The sequence below is a fragment of the Aquarana catesbeiana genome, linkage group LG02, assembly GCF_042186555.1.
Source record: "Aquarana catesbeiana isolate 2022-GZ linkage group LG02, ASM4218655v1, whole genome shotgun sequence".
Taxonomy (NCBI): domain Eukaryota; kingdom Metazoa; phylum Chordata; class Amphibia; order Anura; family Ranidae; genus Aquarana; species Aquarana catesbeiana.
In genome coordinates, this window is record NC_133325.1 from 378,264,234 (window position 1) to 378,284,525 (window position 20,292).

Sequence of the window (20,292 nt, forward strand, 5' to 3'; positions counted from 1 at the left end):
AATAATGGATTCCTACTCATACGAAGAAACCCACAGTCCCAGTAGCAGTTCCATGTTGCAGGCTTCACAATTTATATAGTAAGCACCCCAGGTTATATTTAACAAAGTGTAGGCAACTTCTTGTCTCCAAAGTTTCCTTCATTCATAAAGTAGTAAATGGGAGATTGAACAGGTTATTTCAGACACCGATAACCCAGGGTGATTTGCTTATATAAACTGTATGCACTATAGAAGTCTGATTGAATATAGTATGGCAACAACATTTCTGTACATATACTAGTTACATTTTTTTTTTTTTTTCACAGATGCTGCGAAAGCAATAGATTAAGATGTGCAATTATCACATTTTAGGATTTTCTTAAAAATCTTCGTAATGATCTACTAAATTCATAGGTATGAGATGGGGAATATAAAGGCACATTTCTGCTTTGAAAAACAGCTTACAATCTTTAAATTCTATAAACAGTTCATAAATTATATTAAAATATTTGATCTGATTAAAAAATAATTTCTTCCTTTGTTTTGCGTCACAAGTAAACAAGTTTGACAGTACCTTTAAGCAGCATACAGATAAGTAGTTATTTTAAGAGAGAAGTGCAGGTTACAGAAAAAAAAAAAAAAAAAAAAACACAACATACTCGCCTATGTGGCTGCAGCATTAATCCAAAGCTGCCTCCCACTGCCTCTCCCTGAGAGCTGAGCAATCAAAGGCTGCTGATCACACAGTTCTCAAGTCCGCTCTGAGCGGAGAGCTGTGACCGCCAGTCATTACTCTGGGGCTCTGGCCCTTCAGTGCTCACTGGAGTGCCGGGCTGTGGAGGGGCTGGCTTAGGCTCTCAGTGGCCCATTGAGAGGCTGAGCCAGCTGCCAGTCAGGCATCTGTGTGGATCCATACATTGTTGGTATCCCTGCAGATCTTGGACTGGCTTTGATGTCAGCCGACAGCAGGGTTTGGCCAGCTGTTGGCTGAATCTGTGTCACAGGAGTGCATAACTAAAACCTTGTACACACGATCAGATTTTCGGATGACCATTCGTCCGTTTTTTGTTGCATGCTAGTCTCATGGCGAAAGTGAAGGTTTCTCACCATATGAAAATTCTCATACGTCAGAATTCAACTTCAGAAGTGACGTAATGTGTTGAATAGTTTTGTATGTATTCTTTCGTTTCTGAGCATGCGTAGTCTTGCTCTTAAGAAAACCGTATTAATTAAACAAAAATCGCACAAAGTGTTCACATCCGACAAAAATTTTATAGTTGCACATTCAGCTTTTGTCATACGAAAAATCGTAAATCGGCTGTCAAAAGCACTGTACTAATGATGCGAAAATTGGTAGATCGTTCGGACAAAATTTTACTTCCGATTTTTGTATCATGTGTACGGGCCTTTAGTGTACTCCAGTGACCCACAGAAGTAGTATGGCCAAAAGAGCTTTGGCAGTACTTTTAATTTACTCTATGCAATGCAGTATTATAACAAAATATGTATATAATGGCATGAAGGCTACTAGCCATTTTTTTTTTTCTTTGTTCTGACCTCACTGCAAACATATAATAAAAAAGAAACTAGGGTAACCACATTCTTTGTACATTTGGGAAGAAGTGTACACGAACAGTTCCCAACCTACCTTAGATGAACTTCAGGCAAAAAGCTAGTGTGGACTGTTTTTGTCAGCTTAAAGTGATTTACATTTTCACATTTCACATTTTTTTCAATTTAAAATAACAACCTTTACAAACATGTTATACCTACCTGCTCTGTGTAATTGTTTTGTATACAGCAGCCCAGATTTTCCTCTCGGGTCCCCCACCGGCGCTCCTGGCCCCTGCCAAGTTCCCCCCCTCTGGGGGGGCACTTGTGCCTGTTCGCGCTTGAAACCACGCTCTGTGTGTCTATTGACACTCACAGGGTGGCTCAGCCATGCCTGCTCCTCATTGGCTGTGACAGCAGGTCCAGGCATTGTCATTTGGAGGGCAGGCCTATGCTTACACAAATAGTGTCCATCTTCATTAACTCAGGAAGCTTTGGAGAGAGCTAAAGTAGTTTCTGCAGAAACAGGTGTGTGCTGACAGCTAAGGCCCCGTTCACACTGATTCGACAATCACTCCAACTTTGGAGCACTTGTCGCATCAGAAGTTGGACCCCAGTTGAACTCCATTCTGTGCAATGGAACCATTCTAATTGGTTCAACTTAGAAAAAGGTTCCTGCACTACTTTTGTTCCGACTTGCATTGACTTGTTAAAGAAGTGGCATGCAAGTCATGCCGAAGTCACGCTGGGGTCCGACTTCGAAGTCAGGGCAGTGTGAACCCAGGCTAATGCTACAAACTACCTGCTGCTAATGTTAACCTTGGGAACTTTTTTTACCCACAGCTTTGCTTTAAATGTGTTTAGAGCAAGGGAGAATCCAAACAGATATCTTTCACATTTTGGAGCTTATAAAAAATACATGGCTATAGGTTGACCGCAGCAATTCATTTGTTGCTGTAAACACTTTTCACCACATGGAACATTCAGGCACATTTGGAGGAGTAAAAAAAGTCACTGAGATCTAAACTGGTGCATATTGCCCATAGCAACCAATCTGTTTCTAGCTTTCATTTGTTCCCACATAGCTTCAAAAATAAAAATGTAAAAGCCAATTGGCTGCATTATAGTTGAGACAGTTTGTCTCAGACACTTTTTATTAATCCCCCCATACAATGTATCCACATCTGTTTATTGGCGTGTATATACTTTAAAGGGGTTGTAAAGGCAGAATGTTTTTTTTATCTTAAAAGCTGACCGTCATTAATTTTTTCAACTTCCCCATCTATTAAATCTTCTGCCCTTTTTTTCTGCCAGTAAATACCTTATACATCCCACTTCCTGTTTCTTGTCTTGTAAAAAGCCTAGGCATAGGACATCATGCACAGCTCTCACTCTCCTGAAAGTTTGCCAGGAAGGAGGGGGGAGGGGGGGAGTCATAAGAGGGCCAATGAGAGCTGCAGAGCTGGAGGTGTACCTTTGTGTAAATCCAGGAAGTGAACAGGCAGTAGCTTCAACTGCCCACAGTTTACCTGGTTGTAGCCAGACTCAGTGGAGGGAGATTTCTGCAGTATATTTGGCAAGTACATAATCACAGTATATATAAAATAATATGCAAAGTGGTTGGAGGGAAGCTTCAGAATGGCAAAGATGTTTTTATTACAGATTATGTGAGCAGACTGCAGTTCCTCTTTAATGCATTCTATGCAATAAGATGAAAAGCATTCTGTGTGCAGCAGTCTCCTTAATACTTACCCGAGCCCTATCTAGATCCAGCAACATTGCAGCAGTGCCTTGGCTGCCAAGGGCTCTCCCTATTGGCTGAGGCAGTAGAGTGGCGTCATTGGCTACCGCTGCTGTCAAAGTCAGTCAGCCAATGAGGAGAGAAATGGGGTGGGGCCAGGCTGGGGCTGTGTCTAAATGGACACAGGGAGCTGTGGCTCGGGTGCCCCCATAGCAAGCCACTTGCTATGGGGGCACTCAACAGTCGGAAGGGGCCAGGGGCGCTGAAGAGGGACCCGAGAAGAGGAGGATCTGGGCTGCTCTGTGCAAAACAACTGCATAGCATGTTTGTTATTTTTTTTTTTATTTAAAAACAACAAAAAACAAGATTTTACAATCACTAACTTTTAAATGATCATATAGCGCAGGGACCATGGGGCTGATAACCCTGGCAGCATACTAGAAGGCCTCATACTGTTTAACTCCTTCCTGACCCGTCTTAGCAGCCCTTTACCTGGGTCTTAACCCCCAGAGGCAGGGCAGACTTCCTGATCACGGTCCCCATAATTGCCCGTCACAGTGGTCATATGATCGGGAATCCCGCAAACTCCTGATCAGAAACAGAGGCTGTTCTATAGCTTTGTTACTGCATTGGAAGCACACAGTGAGTGTGCTCTCAGCCCTGAAACAGCCATGGACGCATATGTGCAGCATCTAGGAATTAGGACCCACCTGCCCCGCTGACACACTTATTCATTACGTGGTCAGCAAGAGGTTATGTGCTAAAGCTCAAGCTCTTAAGGCCAGCACTATCCAACCTACCTCAATTAATACACTCTTCCTCCAATCTGGACTGCTAAACATAAAGGCGTGCTGCAATATTTGTAGTCTTTTCTTTTAGCTTTGGATAATGGGGGGGGGGGGGGGTTCAAGTATTTCTGAAACCTTCTAAGATCTAAGCTGTAGTAAGCACTCCTATTAAAGCATGAAGCGAAAGGTTAAACATGACAGCCAGGACGCTAGCATTTGCAGAACAAGAAGCTACAGCAACTCACTTCTCACTCAAAACTTTAAGTTTACATTCTAATGTATGTTCACTTTAAAGAAATACTGTCACTTTTGCCCTGTCAAATAAAGTGTTTGCACAGAGCCCCTTTTATTGCCTCCTTGCATTACTGGAGCCCTCACCAAGGGAACAGTGCTAAATGTAATCTCCACCATGTGACAGTGTTTGGGCCTAAGCTCTGGCATCAGGCGACACCTGAACATGATGCTGCAGCTGGGAGATGGCAAGACAGCATGGATGCTTGGAGAGATGGACTATCTGCAGATGATATCTCTTTGCCTTTACCAGGCAAAACAACAATGTCTCTAAGATAAGTATTCAGCAGTCCAAGGAGGAGGGGGAAGCTGGAAGGTGATTTAAGGGCTTCAGAGAAGCTGCTGAAAGCTTGTTAAATGCTTACTGAACCTGACACTTCACACTAGCTCTTATAGGCCAAGATTGCACAATAACCAAGTGCATGAGATTTAAACACAATTGGAAACACACAATGCCCACGAATACTTAAACTACTTTCTGTTCCTGGATTCTTTAATACATTCATGTGAGCCCTTAAAATGCCACTTCCCCATCATTACTGTAAACTGCAGTGCAAATCATAAGTAAAAAGAAGGAAGTTAAAAAAATTAAGTCAATTATACTGCCACTAACTAAATAAAGATCACTGGGCTCAATTCACTAAAGCATATTGCATGCATGTGGCAAATTTTTCCCCAAATGTCCCAAGCGATACTGAAAATGTCAATTTACTATCCCTTTATGCGTTATTTACCTTAAAAAGGAAAAGTTCTTGGTGAATACTGCATAAAAGTCAATTCACTAATGGAAATAAATAAATGCAAGCGTTTAATAAGCAGTGGTCCAGGCATGCAAAACATAAACCTTCAGCTGGTTGTTTAGAAGCCAGCACCCGCCGACTCCTTAACAAAAAAAAAAAAAAAAAAAAAAACAGCGTGGGGTCCCCCAATCAGGTCTGGATTTTGTGGGGGAAAGCTGATGCCGATATTTTTCTTTTTGCCATGAGGTCCCTCCCAAAATCCATACCAGACCCAAAAGACCTGATATGAATATGGGGAGACTCCACTTTTTTTTTTTTTTATGTCAGTGGGGAATCGTGCTGACAGTCATGGTTGTTAAGGATGTGGCAGGTGCCTGCTTCTTAACAGTCAGCTATTCACTGGTTAAGAATGGCGGCGGGTGCCAGTGTTAGAATACAGGTTTTTCCTACTAATATATGGCATCACTTCAAGAAATAACGCTTGTGGTATTTTAGTAGCCTTTACTGCATTGCAAACATTTTTTGGAAAAACGCTATGAGCTATTTTAGCACTCTTCTTAAAATTGTAGATAACGTTTCGTGAATTGAGCCCACTATCAACTTTGGTTCTTATTACCTCACATACACTTGTTTTGTTGTTCTTTTATTATGAAAAGCACTAACTCTGTGCTTTGGTCTCCCTGTCAAAATGTTTTTTTTTTTCATAAATAAAATCTGCAAGTCTTCAAAAAAACAACCTTTTTGATTTGAACTCAAAAAAGTCAGTAGCAAAAAATGGTTAAGGCAATGCAGAAAGGCACAAATGGTATCAAACAGAAGTCCACGCTCTTGTATTTTTCTGTGCCACAGGTGTTGATTGTCCTAGATTGGGGAGCCTCTGTTGGGGTTCTTGTTCCAACAACTTTATGCAATACCAAGAAATGAAATTGTGAAGAAGAGAGATGACATTTTCCAGTCATACTGCATGAGGTTCAAGAATTAATCAAGAGTAGTTGTAGGTTCATTACATAGTCTTGGTTAGCCATACCAGTTCACAACCATGCAGACTGTTGCACTACTGAGAAACCAGGTCAAGATCGGAATACGTGGACTGCTCTCACTACATATTGTCGACAGATGGGACATTCACTCATGCGTTTGCCACACTTTGTGCAGGTTACCATATGTCCACACTCCAACAATACACAGTCAATGGGGGAATCCATGCAGACCTTGCACAGGTGTTCATCAATTACAGCACTGGGTTTGCCTGTTAAAAAAAAAAAAGTTACAAGTTACAGCACAAAAATGCATGCATGGTTTATGTATGATTCTACGAATAGTATTTACAAGAATTTTGCATAATGTAAAAACAATACTTCGTGGTTACCTGTAGAAAACCGGTTTCAATGCTCAGTGATTCTGAGGGAGTAAAACCAACAGTTAAGCTGCCCAAACATGGATGGAAATTTGGCTGGCTTTAGCAGGAACCAGCTAAATTCAATCCATCTATGCCCGTTCCTGTTCATAACCCATAAGTGGCACATTGCTGCAAGTCCTCTGTAAAGGAGTATGTGGCAGTCTCAGCCAGAGCTCCAGCTAGGCCATGCCCCCAATGTGTTTCGCGCCGCCCGCCCGGAGCTTCATCATGGGGATCTATTGATTGACTTCTCAAACATTTCTGCTGGAAATTTTCCACTCGATCAGTGCTCCCAGCCAATCAGCTATAGTGCTGATCAGTGTATTCTGACGGCAGAGGAGTCCCACTGTCAGAATACAGCGACACAGCGAGGAGGGATTCCCCCATCCAACTCTGTTGCCTGAATGAAAAAACTGAATCATGTATTGCCAGCTTTACTTTATGATGAACGTGTAGGTTAGTTGCTCTTAATTTTATGCAAGCATGCACACTGATCAGCCAAAACATTATGACCAATGACAAGTGAATAGCATTAATTATCTCATTACAAGTTTTGGAAAGTGGGTGGGGTATATTGGGCAGCAAGTGAACAGGTTGTCCCTGAAGTTGATGTGTTGAAAGCTGAAAAAAATGGCCAAGCATAAGGATTTGAGGAACTAGCACATTATGGCATAACCCATCTGGGGAACCCTAAAAAGAAAAAAGTATAGCGGACTTAACTACTGCTTTAACAGAAACCGAGAGGAAATATCCTCAAAGTGAACCCTCCCCCCCCCTCAACGCGACATTGTAATAAGACTCTCTGGTGTCGAAATACAAAAATATTTCTCAACACTGCGGATCAACTTGTGTCAAACAGGAATGGCCACATATGGCTACCTGCTGAACTGGCTAAATTTAGGTTAATCTATGGCCAGCTTAAGCATGCATATAACATATCTGGTGGATCACTGTGGAAGTGGAGAATCACTAATAGTGGTCACTACTACAGTGATCACAGCTGACTTCCAGGTCCCACGCCAAGAGGTTTCCCTTCTGCATAGTAACCACAGGGGATCGCTATTCACAGAATGCCTTGCATTCTTCACAATGACTGCAAAGCATTCTTTGATTAGAGAAAGTGGTGATAGTGACACCACAGCCTCATCTGTTCACCTCATCCAATCAGAGAACTTCTTGCATGCACTGTATGAAAAAAAAAAATGCAAGGGGTTTGGTGAAGGGCACCCTTGCCAAAGAAGCAATCCCGTGTTCACTATGCAGCAGGGGAGCTAGCTTCTTTGCACAGGACAAAAGACACCAGTTAACACTGTAGTAGCAGCAAATACTACAGTGATTCTCTGCTTCCACAGCTATCCCACTGGTGTGGCATTTGCATACTTAAATTGATCCAAGCTGGACTAATGTAACTATAAAATAAAGTCCATACCTGGAGTTCAGCTTTACCCCACCCTCTAACAAGACAAACTCTGAAAACCCACATTCACCTCTACATTCAATAATCAACAGTGTTTTACTTTGTGGCGGTTTTGTTGTTTTATAAAAGTAGCATTTTTGCGATCAACCAACTGGCAGAAAGTTAAAAGTCTAATTACACAGTGTGCATCAGAAGGGAGCTCTTATTACTTAAACTAAACTGGAAACCTTACTCTGTATTACCCTCCTGGGAACAGTTCAATGTGCGCTTCAATTAATCCTTTTCTACATCCCAACCTCTTTAATCTTCTCTCGTTGCAGGCCTAGGACTGTGTGTGACCTGCAATCAGAACCTTAAAAGCTCAGCACTTCAGTCTCATCCCTGAATTACATGACATGGCTAATGACGCTCTACTGCCCGTGTCTAATCCTTCTCACTAAGACTGAAACAGTTCAAAAGGTGACAATGACACTGTGGATTAGGCATGGCTGGCCTCTTACCTTCTTCATCGACCACAGAAGCTGGAAAAGGACAAAAAGAAAGATTTAAAAAATACTATATTTACAAAGTAACACAGGAAAAAAAAAAAAAAAAAAAAAAAAACACAAACATGCATATTAATTAAAAATGATATAAACTTAAGATCAAACTGCTGAATAAACCATTATAGTTTAATTCAATAGACTGAATAGCATATAATGTTAACCGGTCACTGCAAAATACTTTCTGAAAAAGAAGCATTTTCTTTATTGCATTTGAACCTACATTTTTCATTGGATGGGATGTTAAAATATATGGTTACTGAGTATCCTAATTAAAGCCCAAGAGACACACTATATATATATATATATATATATATATATATATATATATGTATATATATATATACATACATATATACACATACATACATATACTGTTACTGATTAAAATTTTCGTGTTCGAATAATCAATTTTTTTAATCAGTTCATTTCAATTAATTATAACGCACATACAGATCCAACTACTTTTAGGTGATCTCCTTGCATTGCAACTGCATTAGTCAGTAGTAAATGTGGTATACACTATATACGATCCCCCGACACTAGTTAGTTTCCACAATCCATGACTTAACTTCACAGTTCACACAAATACGTTTTAAATTCAAACTGTAGCACAGACGTAATTTTATTAAACGTTAAGAAAAACGTAGAAAGTTAGTTTAACTTTAATTATAAAACTTATCTAGTATATTGACTGTGAGCCACTTTATAGTAGGCATCACTTTAGCCAGTCACTCAGACATACCAGAGTTTGTCAAAAGGTTATCAAATTTGCCTACACTTAGCTCACTAAATGATCCCAGTTAACCACATCCATATTTACCATCACTGTCCAGGCTGTCCGGTGACGTCACGGCCATCGACATCACCGGACTCCTCCCCCCTTCCCTTCATTAGCAGATGGAGGCACTTGGGGAGGGGGGGGGGGGGGGGCTAGTCCGGTGGCGTCAATGTCCGTGACATCACCGCATCTCCGACGGAACTCCCTGAAGCCGGCGGAGAGGTGAGTACCGATCAAAAGAATTTCGATCGATCAAAAAAAATTAATGATTAATCGAGGAATTCGTTGTTATATTTTGCAGACATCTTCAGGCTGGTCACTTGCCCACACCACATGGGTTAACGTCTCATTTTGGTCTAGGGATTCGGAGAGCCGGGAGATACTCACCTAAATCCTTTAATTCTCCCAGTGCAAGACCAGTCGTTTTGGCTCCTGCATATCTCCCCCCCCCACTTGTGTGGTGGACTGTTCCTAACGTCATCGCGCCCATACACCAGCTCTGGACGTGAAGATGTCACGAACACTGCTGGACGTTGGAGTGCCGTTTTCCCAAGGATCGAAGGATTGAGTGGAGTATAGATGCTGTGTTCACTCCTAGAGAAAAGGAGCAGTTAACCCATGCAGTGCGAGGAAAAAAAAATTGTCCAGGGTTGGGCTTTAGGCTGATGTTAGTGGGCCAATAAAAAATAAAAATAATTGAAATGCTCATCCAGGAAGGCAAAAGAGGAAGATGGAAAGTTCAGAGAAAACGTCAGTCTACCATAAAATCCATTTCTCTGTGGACTTTATTCTACGCTAAAGCATGGCCAAAGATTGACTGTACTACTCTTGAGCATTGCAGGTAAATTTACTTTTGTTCTCCTGTGACTCAGAATCAGCTGGTAGCGGGCTACTGCCCAATATTAGCTGACAAGAGAGCTGCACCAGGCTAAGGAAGGATCCTAACAATGTCAGGATACACCAGGCTGCCTGATCGACATGTGGCTCTACCTTTCAGTACATGGCTGAGAGCCAGATCCAGCCTCACCTGCCCTTTCCCCAGCTCAGTGATCCAGCAAGTGCTGGAGGAGCAGTCCGTCACTACTCTCTGCCTGGAGCAGACCGAGAATGAAGCAATCAGTGGTCATGTGATCAGTCAGTTCTTGGTCATGGGAGTACTATGCTTTTCTTATAATCCCATAACTCTCCTTTAAGTCTAAATGGCTGCTAGGGTAGCTATACCTTTTGTATAATCATTAAGAATGGCCCTGCCTTATTAAACACATCTGATGGTATATATTAAAATGCACAGGTTTTGCTTGTAGATTAAACTACCTTTTTGTATAAGATCCTTCTGTTCATGGTACAGTCGAGTTACTCGCTCCATTAGCTCCCATTTTTCACAGCAGCCCTTGTAATTCACAAAGTTTCTGGCCAAAATCTCCTTCAGCTGACGTACAGACAAGGATTCTATGTCATCTGGGTTGCTGATGTCAGAAAGTGAGGCCCTTCTTCCTGGCACCAGAATCTCTTCTGAATCTATGGACTAAGAAATAAGAAAATTTAAAAGGGTAACTTGTGGGGGAAGAAAAAAAAAAAAGTTAATAAAAAATAATATAGCGTATACAATTGCGACACAAGTCATATTGTAACTGAATGGTATTAAAATTATCTTTCCTTTTCAATGTGCAGAGCTGTAATTTTCGGTAAAATACAATGCAATATGGCTACCTTGAGGTGTTCTGTATACAGATGGTGTACATAACGCCCCCCAGAAATGTAACTTGGCTTGCTGCTGCACTAAGATACAAATCGGATTTTGAGCATCCCTGGCAACAAAAATGTAATTCTTGGTCAGATACTCCTAAAGAGAAAATCATGTCTATAGGAATGCAGACCCTGCAACTTTCCTCAGAACCCTGCAGGTGCAGCAGCTGAATTATAAAACCCACTCTCATACAGATTCACGCTACACACAAACCGCTATTTCCTCAGAATACCAAAAGGTAGGAATGTGCAACATGGTTTGTTAAAATCCTTTCAATGTACATAGATCACCCAGAGGGGAATGTTTTTTTTTTTCCCTCAACAAAAGTGGAGTTATGCCAAGATTTTAATGTTAAAATGATTCTTCCCAGAAATGAACAGTTTGGATTCTTATCATCTTTCTAAGATATTTTTATTTAAATTCCCATGCCTCTTCTAGGCTCACGGCTGCTAGGCTAAATACACTGCTACCTGAAGAAAAATTATTCAGCCTCAAGCCAAAAGTGATAGTAATTACTAGAAAGTGGGGTCATAATTTCAGGAGAGTTTTTGGCTTTGTGTGACCATATCTATGGCCACACAAAGCCAAAAACAGTTGTGAGAAAACTCTGAAGATAGATACCAGGCCCCCAGGCAATTTCCTAACAGTTGGTTCACATTTTTGGTGAGGTTATATGCGCCTGGAGAAGGTGCACATTAAAATGATGATGAAATCTCTGCCATTATATTCAAGGTTAATGTTCTTATCCATTTTCATCCAGTGCTTTTGCAAGTGTATTTTTGTTGCCATAAAAAAAAAAATTCTGCCATAGTGACAAAACATTTGCATGAAAAATGCATGTAAAATTTACAGTATACATGCATTTTAAACAACAAGCTTTGCAAGTAGTGCATACCTTACCCACAATCCCTCCTGACACCCAAACACCATTGCAACCTTCAAGAATTCCAGTGCAAATGATCATAAAAAAAAATAAAAAAACTTAAAGATAAAAATCACCCCCTACTTTACTGCACTCAAGCCTGATTGGTTTGGGGGGGGTCTACAGACTACCAAGTTTTGATGAGCTAGTGAGATGGGGAGACCTGATATGAATGGGCACATTGTGATGAAACAAATTTTCAGTTAAAAAAAAAAAAAAAAAAGGCAGGGGATTACAATAAAGCAGTAATGTCACTAGTCTGGCAGTATAGCTCCTTTAATATGACCTGTGCCTAGTTCATTAAAGCTGACAGATTTTAAAAGAATTACCATCAATTTACAGATACGCAAACTGGTGGTAACTTGGATCAACTCAAAGTTAGCATACAGGGGAGAGGGGTGATGTGTGAATTACTAATACGTTTGAATGAGTTTGTTGAATGAGTCATTGGTTGCCAAGATGAAAGCCGCCTGCGTCCTGGCAATCAATGCGGCACGTTACACTGAACTGACAGTGTGCATAACCTGATGGGGAACTCAGACTAATCCCCATTAGGTCCGCCTTGCATGTTTTTGACAGCAGATTGCAGCGGCCTGATTCCATAACTGCTATTCAGTCCAATAGTGGCTTTGGGATCCGTACGCTGCCATCCACTGTCAAACACACGCAATATAGGCCTGATGGGGTACTAGTCTCAAAGTTCCCAATTAGGCTCCACCCACCTGACAACTCAAATTCAGTCACTGCACCTGTGATTGATGGTGCACAACAGTGGGTGGATTCCAAAGCCACTGCTGGACTGAATAGTGGCTATAGAGCCATCCACTGCCATATGCTGTCAATCAAAGGTAAAGCAGACCTGATGGGGAACGGAGACTAGTTCCCCATTAGGCGCCTCCATCCTCTAGTTCACAACTCCTCGGCCATGTGTCTGTCCTCAGTGCAGACATGAATAAATTCATGTACCTGTCTGACAGGTACATATATTGGGCACAAGCACCGTCATTTCTGTTGATCTCTGATGGAATTCTAAAGGATGTACAGCACTTTATGGATTTTTCAGAGCGTGTCTAATACTGCTAAATTTTCATTATGCTTTGGTAAATTGCAGCTACATACTGTATATAGGGCATACGCCTACACAAACTATACTTCTGAAAAAGAAACAGACTTCACACAAAAAAAAAAAAAAAAAAAGGGGAGGAATGAACCATTTTAGCAACATCGGAATTACCAGCTCGAGAAGCCTATACTTCTGGTAAGACTGCCAAGCAACAACTTCCTATTTAAAAATACACTTACGAAACAATGGGATGTGTCATGTGCTTTCTAAGACCTAAAAGCTCAGCTGACCTTTATATTAAAGACAAGGGTTCTACCACCTAACAGTGTAACCTACCAATAAGGAGATTAGGATTCCACAGTGTGACAAACCCACTCCATAACAAATACATTTTTATGAAATTTTTTGTACATATCATGTATCAAACAGAGTTGAGTATCTACGGACTCAAGGCATTGTTTTGTTTTACTTGAGTTTTATTGAAAAGATCAAAGAAAATAGGCACTTATACAATAGGGTTATACAATATCAGAAGCAAATTTAGAAGGCGTTTAACAAAGCATTATTTTACACAATTAAGGGGTACTGACAAGGGGTGTTTGAATTAAAGTGGCTCTAAAGCCTTAAGGTTTTTTTACTATAATGCATTATGGTAAAAAACCTTCTGTGCTGCAGGATACCCCTATCCCGCCCCCCTCCCCCCAAATACTTACATGATCCCTGATCCCAATCCAGCAATGTGCATGAGAGCACCAGCTCTCTTTGTGGTCCCCTTCCCTCACTGTGCAGATTGATCACAGCGGGAGCCAATCAAATGCTGTGGTGAGGGACGGGGCAAATAGATGCCGACAGCGTGGCTTGGGACCGAGCCCACACAGGTGATCCCATAGAAAAGCTGAGTTAGACTTACCGGTAACTCCTTTTCTGAGAGTCTTCCAGGACAGCCTGATTCCCACCCGGTTATGTCTTGAGTTATGTGTATTATGCATATGTTTTACAGGTACATCCTACGGTTCTTGAGAATACTGACATGGTCCTGGAGAACCGCCTCTTTATCCGGTGGGGGTTAATGGGTTTCCTGTCCTGGTAGGAGGAGCCCTAGGTCTCATGGGCTGTCCTGGAAGACGCTTCGAGAAAGTGGCTTTTTATGGGGGCCCTGGCCGGAGGAGCCACGAGAACCAGCAGGGAACCCCAGAATAGGAGGATCAGGGATGCTCTGTGCAAAAGTACTGCAAAGAGCAGGTTTATAACACGTTTATTTTAATAAAAAAACAATAACTGAAGCTTTAAATGTTAGTTTAAACTTGAAACCAATGTTTTCCAACTCGTGTCCTAAAGCAGTACCAACAAGTCATGTGGTCAGGAAATCCTTCTGAAAGGGTTGATATGTTTCCGGATGCTGAGAAGCAGATTACAGTGAATCTATGCTTTGACCATGCATGAATCAAAGCAACAGGCTCACTTAAAAGGGATTTGGTCATGTAAGAATCATGGAGACTGACACTGCTGAATTCGCCTTTTGAGAATAGCAGACAGGGAACTGGCAAAGTTTTGGCCTCAAAGTTGCTGACTCATAACAGATATAAAGAAGGAATATTCTGGCACTTATTTACAGTATATGCGTTTTTGGGCTATGACCCAAAGTGCTTAAAAGTGGACCTTTGGTCATTTTTTTCATCTTTCCATCTATTAAATCTTCTGCCCTTGTTGTTTTAACTTTGGATAGCAAAACATTTTTTTTTTCTGCTAGTAAATACTTTATACAGCCCATTTCATGTTTGTCTGGTAAAAAGCCTAGGCTTATGACATCAGTCAAGGATCTCTCTCTTGTGAGAGTTTGCCAAGAAGGAAGGGGGATGAGTCATAAGAGCCAATGAGAGCTGCAGAGCTGGAGGTTTGCCTCTGTGTGTCTGTGTAAATCCAGGAAGTGAACAGACAGCAGCTTCAGCTGCCCACAGTTAAAATGGATGCAGCCAGACTCAGTGGAGGGAGATTTCTGCAGAATATTTGAATAAGTATAGAATAATGGTATATATAAAATATGCAAAGTGGTTGGAGGGAAGCTTCAGAATGGCAAAGATGTTTTTATTACAAATTATGTGAGCAGACTGCAGTTCCTCTTTAAGTCAAACACAAGCAAGTACCTAGCATTTTCTTCAAAGGCCAGCAATGTCAGCCCCATACTTCCATCATAACAGTGTTACTTTAATGACAGTCCTGAATGTTTAAATTATTAACTGTATAATCAGCAGTGCAATAAGAACTTTGAATGCTTATTAGATTACAAAGGGTGCTGTCATCAATAAGACATTTTGAAACCATGTAAAATTAAAAAATGAATATCAATATGAATGACAATGGCATGTCAAAGGACTTCAAGCAGTCTCTTACAACTTGAAGTATTACACTTTAAGATAAATACAAAAGTGGAGAAAATCAAAATGTAAGAATTCCACTGGAGTTAATTGGAGATATTAACAAGTCTTTACAGCAGAGATATGCATTTCTGGAAACATGAAAATCATCTCAACTGTCACCAATGAAAAAAAAAAAAAACAATTAAATGGAGCTCCTAGAGCAGAGATATGCAATTAGAGGACCTCCAGCTGTTGCAAAACTACAAGTCCCATCATGCCTCTGCCTCTGGGTGTCATGCTTGTGGCTGTCAGAGTCTTGCTATGCCTCATGGGACTTGTAGTTCTGCAACAGCTGGAGGTCCGCTAATTGCATATCCCTGTCCTAGGGGGAGATGGGGGAGAGGTCTGTATTCTTTGTAATCTATCAGAAATGAAGTAGGAAGAGCCAATACCACATGCCTAAGAATTCAGAGCTGTGTTGTAATGTCAAAGAGGAAGTTAGGAGCATAAAATATTTCTGGCACATCAACAGATTTTTTTTTTTTGTTTTTTTATCCTGCTTCATGTTTAAAGGGATAAAATGTTGGGAAATATGCATGTATTCCAAAAGACATGCTTTAATAGAGCTTTTTTTGGCCATACTTTTCAGCTGATGTTACAGAGCGGCTCCAGGCTCTGGTAGGCTCCTGATCATATCTTCAGGAGATAGAGCCAGCTTTAATTAACAACTGGCTCCAACCCTCAGTGTGTCATCACCACTCACTGTTCTGCAGCAGACCGAGAACTAAACGAACAGCAGTTTGGGGAGCACTTATGTTTGTATTAGCTACAGCTCCATGTTGGTTCTACTTGTGTCCAGTTACCGCACAGTAGTATGGATATGGATGGGGATTAACGTAAGAATTAACTTAAAAGGCTTATATACCCTTCTGTATACTTTGTTCCGATAGGCAATCCTATAATAATGCTCTGAAGAAACTTGAATCACGAGTGAAACGCCTCAACATGACGTCATCATGCTCCCTGTAGTGAGGACTCAGATCCACCCACCAGCTGACTAACCCCCCTCGGCTATTCCCAGGACATTCGAAAGAGCCGCTGGATCCCTCAGGCCGCCTGTAGGCTCCTACTAACTAGAAGGATTTGCACCATCACTGGCTAGACTACAGTGATCCGGAGGAACAGACGGAAGTTGTATGCTGGGCTATTGGCAAGCGGAATACCGGCTTTTCACCAGTGCTGTGGCCGAGGTGGTTATCGGTAGAGCGGTGAGATTTACCGTTTTACACCTGCCGGCTGGGAGAAAGATATACACACATATACTCACCTGCCCCCTAGACATTAACCTACCCGCCTGCATAGGTTGTTTATAGCCTAACATCTGCCAGATATAAAAGCTCAGTGAAGGAATTTCCATTAATTACTTAGTGTCCACCTTCTCAAACTGCATTTCCAGTGACTTGCTCTTTCCTCTTGTCAACTATCCATGAACTGTCCACGATTCTTATTATTTGCTTCTGGAGCCAATTGCTCCCACCATCATATATTATTGTGGCTGAATGATTCATGGATGGGATTTCAACTTTTTGCTTGATATTCATTCGACAACATCATTTATACCAACACAGTAATTATCAGTGATTTTATAAAAGGTATAATGATATTAATGGGGGGTGTATGTATGAGTGTGGTGGCCCTCTGAGTCTGTAGGCAACGTTGTCTAATTTTAATGAAATTGGTGGAGGTATTTTCTATTTTTGATTAGTGTTAAGTGAATTTCTGCGGTGAGAGCATTTGGGAGCCGCTATTAGGAATTGCAAGTAATAGCTTTTTCCACTCGGCCCTGATCGTTAATTACTAGAGGTAGAGCCATAGTGTCATTTTTATTTTTTGTGTTACCTATAGGTACTGTAAATATCTCCTAAACGTGCGTCGTTTTGGTGATATTTACTGTATACTGAGCTGATGAGGTCATTAGCGCATGCAAGGAATGGCCGCCCATGCCATTTCTTCAGGTGCGTGTGCCCTGACAGTGGCTCCCGCGCACATGCGCAGGAGTGACGTCACGCGGCTCTGGCCAGTCATACAGCCGGAGTCTGTGGCCCCGGAAGGAAGACCGCCGAAGATGGAGGCAGCCTGCAGCAGGGACGAAGCAGGCTTAGTTTACAGGTACTGTGTCACATAATGCACTAGTATGGGATGCATACTAGCACATTATGGCTTTACTTTGCAGGTTAAAAAGAAAAAACAAAAAAACAAACAGTTTACTTCCTCTTTAATTGTGGATACATAATGAGGATATGGCTGTGATTGACAGCTTGTATCATTTTATCAGGATTGGTATTAAGTGGGAGTTTAGGTCTCTGGGTAGCCATGAACTGAAAATGTATAGCTACACATTAGAGTTGACATTATAGGGGCAAATGAGGGTCTGCGATTTCCTGCCAGGCTTTGTCAGCTTACTTGATTTTGGGGTGTTTCCCATTAAAACCATGGATCTGCCATGCTCTTATTCGTCATCTCTCTAAATTTCATTTTCAATATATTAATTTGTATAGTTCACTAGGAAGCCAAGCCAACACAAGCAGTAAGAAGTCACCATCCCTGGTAGATTCTCCAGGACTAGAACCAGTTCAACTCAGGGGTAGAGCCCTGGTTATCAGTGTAGGACTGGGACTGGCAGAAGATCCACCTACAAGTGTTACCAACCACAGAATCCCTGCCTTTCTACATATAAGATCCCTTTTTTAGTTTTTGGGTGAATTGGGACTGGTTATAAAGGAATGCATCTCATTAGTACTATAAAGTCTGAGGGGATTTGGAATTAGTCCTGACTCCAGAGTTCTGACTTTTCAAATATTATGGCGCTTGAAAAAGTAAAAAAAAACAAAAGTGTGCAGATAAAAGTGTCAGAATGTCAGCAGATACAGTATTATAGTAGACAGTATTAGTAGATAAGTAAAGTTACCTCCGTTTCATCTTCCTGCTGATCCTCTATCAGTTCCTGTGCTGTGGTATCTGCATTAGAGGATACATTTTGTTCTGTCTGCAGTGAAGAAGTATGAAAAATATGTAAGTTAAGAAAAAGAGCAGAAAAAAAATGATTTCAATGTTGCTGGAGAAAAATCCCTATTACGGGTTTACTTTAAGGCTGGGTTCACACTAAGATCGCATGCGGCTCACGGCAGGGGTCCGGGGCATCCCTGTTCTACATTTCAGGTCCCACATTTTTGCCTGAATTCAGACCTGAAAACGGAGCCAAAGACACACAGGACTCCTGTGCAATTCATTCCGCAGCCACCACGTTGATGTGTGACCCGGCTCCATTGAGAGCTGGTCACAATCTCCTGTCATGCAAATTAGATGCGGGGAAACCCACATCCAATTCGCACTAGTGTGAACCCAGCCTAAAGGTTTAGGTTCTTGAGCTGTCATCCAAATCCTGCTTCTATTGAACATACATGTAACCTACAAAGTTTAAAAAGACTGTACAGCTGTGCTGCATGCTTCATCAAAGTCAGCTCATTGGATAGTGCCACTCAAAGGCCGGGTTCACACTGTACGAAAAACGCTCCGACAGAGCTTATGTCGCATAACGTGTGAAAATCAATGTTTCCCTATGAGAGCCGTCTTAACTGGTCCGACACAAGTCAATCCGACTTTGAAAATGCTCCCTGCACTACTTTGATCTACTTCAGCCCATTGAATATCCACTGAAGTCGGATCAAAGTCGGATCATGGTCTTGACTGATCCGACTTTGGGATGCGACTTGTGCTCCGATGATCTTGAAGAGAACTCCACATCAAATTTAGAAAAAAAAAAAAAAAAAAAAAAAAAAAACACGGCATGGGTCCCCCCTCCAAGAGCATACCAGGCCCTTAAGGGGCCCTTATGGATCTTAAGGGGAACACCCACACCGAAAAAAAAACAGGAAACAGGTCAGGAAAGGGGATGGGGATGAGCAGCGCCCCCCCCTCCTGAACCGTACCAGGCACATGCCCTCAACATGGGGGGGGGGTGCCGTGGGGCAGGGGGACCCTGCGCCCCCCCACCCCAAAGCACCTTGTCCCCCATTTTGATGAGGACAAGGGCCTCTTCCCGACAACCCTGGCTAAAATAAAGTGTCAAAAATAAAAACACAGTACACAGGTTTTTAAAGTAATTTATTAACCAGCTCCGGCGTCTCTTCCGACTTCTCCCCTCTCCGGTTCTTCTCCCTCTGTCCGCTGTCTTCTGCCAGGTCTCCTCCGCTGTCTTCACACTCTTTTGCCTGGTCTTCTCCCTCTGTTCTTCCGAAGTTGACTCGACGCCCACTCCCGCTCTAATGCTGGGTGCGCGGTGTGCCACTACTTATATTGGCATGGGGGTGGAGTCACCACGTGACGTCATCCAGGGGCCCCGCCCCTTATGACATCACTGCCCAGGGCATGATGGGCGGTGACATCATAAGAGGCGTACCTCCGGTGACCCCGCCCCATGCCAATATAAGTGGGGCGCACTGCGCACCCAGCATTAGAGCGGGAGAGAGTGTCGAGTCAACATCGGAAGAACAGAGGGAGAAGACAGCGAAGAAGACCCAGCAGAAGCAGAAAACAGCTGACAGAGGGTGAAGAACCAGAAAGGGGCTAGAAGACATCAGCGGAGAAGACCCGAAGAGGGGAGAAAAACCAGCAGACATCAGCGGAGGAGGCAGAAGAGCCGGAAAGGGGAGAAGAGATCGGAAGAGACGACGGAGCTGCCTTAATAAATTACTTTAAAAAATGTGTAGTACGTTTTATTTTTGACCCTTTTTTCTTTTTTTTTTTTTTTTTAACATTTACAATGTACCCCATACTCATTCAGATAGGGTGAGGGGCTGGGATCTGGGGCCCCTCTTGTTAAAAGGGGGCTTCCAGATTCCGAGAACCCCCCTGCCTGCAGACCCTGACAACCAACAGCCAGGGTTTTCGGGAATAGGCCCTTGTCCTCATCAA

General features: G+C 42.1%; 1 protein-coding gene across 4 annotated transcripts in view; it reads right to left on the reverse strand.

The window, feature by feature from the left end:
• Positions 1–155: 155 nt before the first annotated feature.
• The window catches only part of RFFL (ring finger and FYVE like domain containing E3 ubiquitin protein ligase), a 91,558-nt gene continuing 71,421 nt past the window's right edge, over positions 156–20,292 (reverse strand). For all 4 annotated transcript variants that reach the window (XM_073615125.1, XM_073615127.1, XM_073615129.1 and 1 more), the window contains exons 4-7: positions 18,287–18,364; positions 10,544–10,754; positions 8,407–8,427; positions 156–6,339 (exon numbers count right to left, since the gene is read on the reverse strand). In XM_073615125.1, coding sequence (XP_073471226.1) covers positions 6,161–6,339; positions 8,407–8,427; positions 10,544–10,754; positions 18,287–18,364 — 489 coding nt within the window. In that variant the 3' untranslated portion in view covers positions 156–6,160. The remainder of the gene's footprint in view (positions 6,340–8,406; positions 8,428–10,543; positions 10,755–18,286; positions 18,365–20,292) is intronic.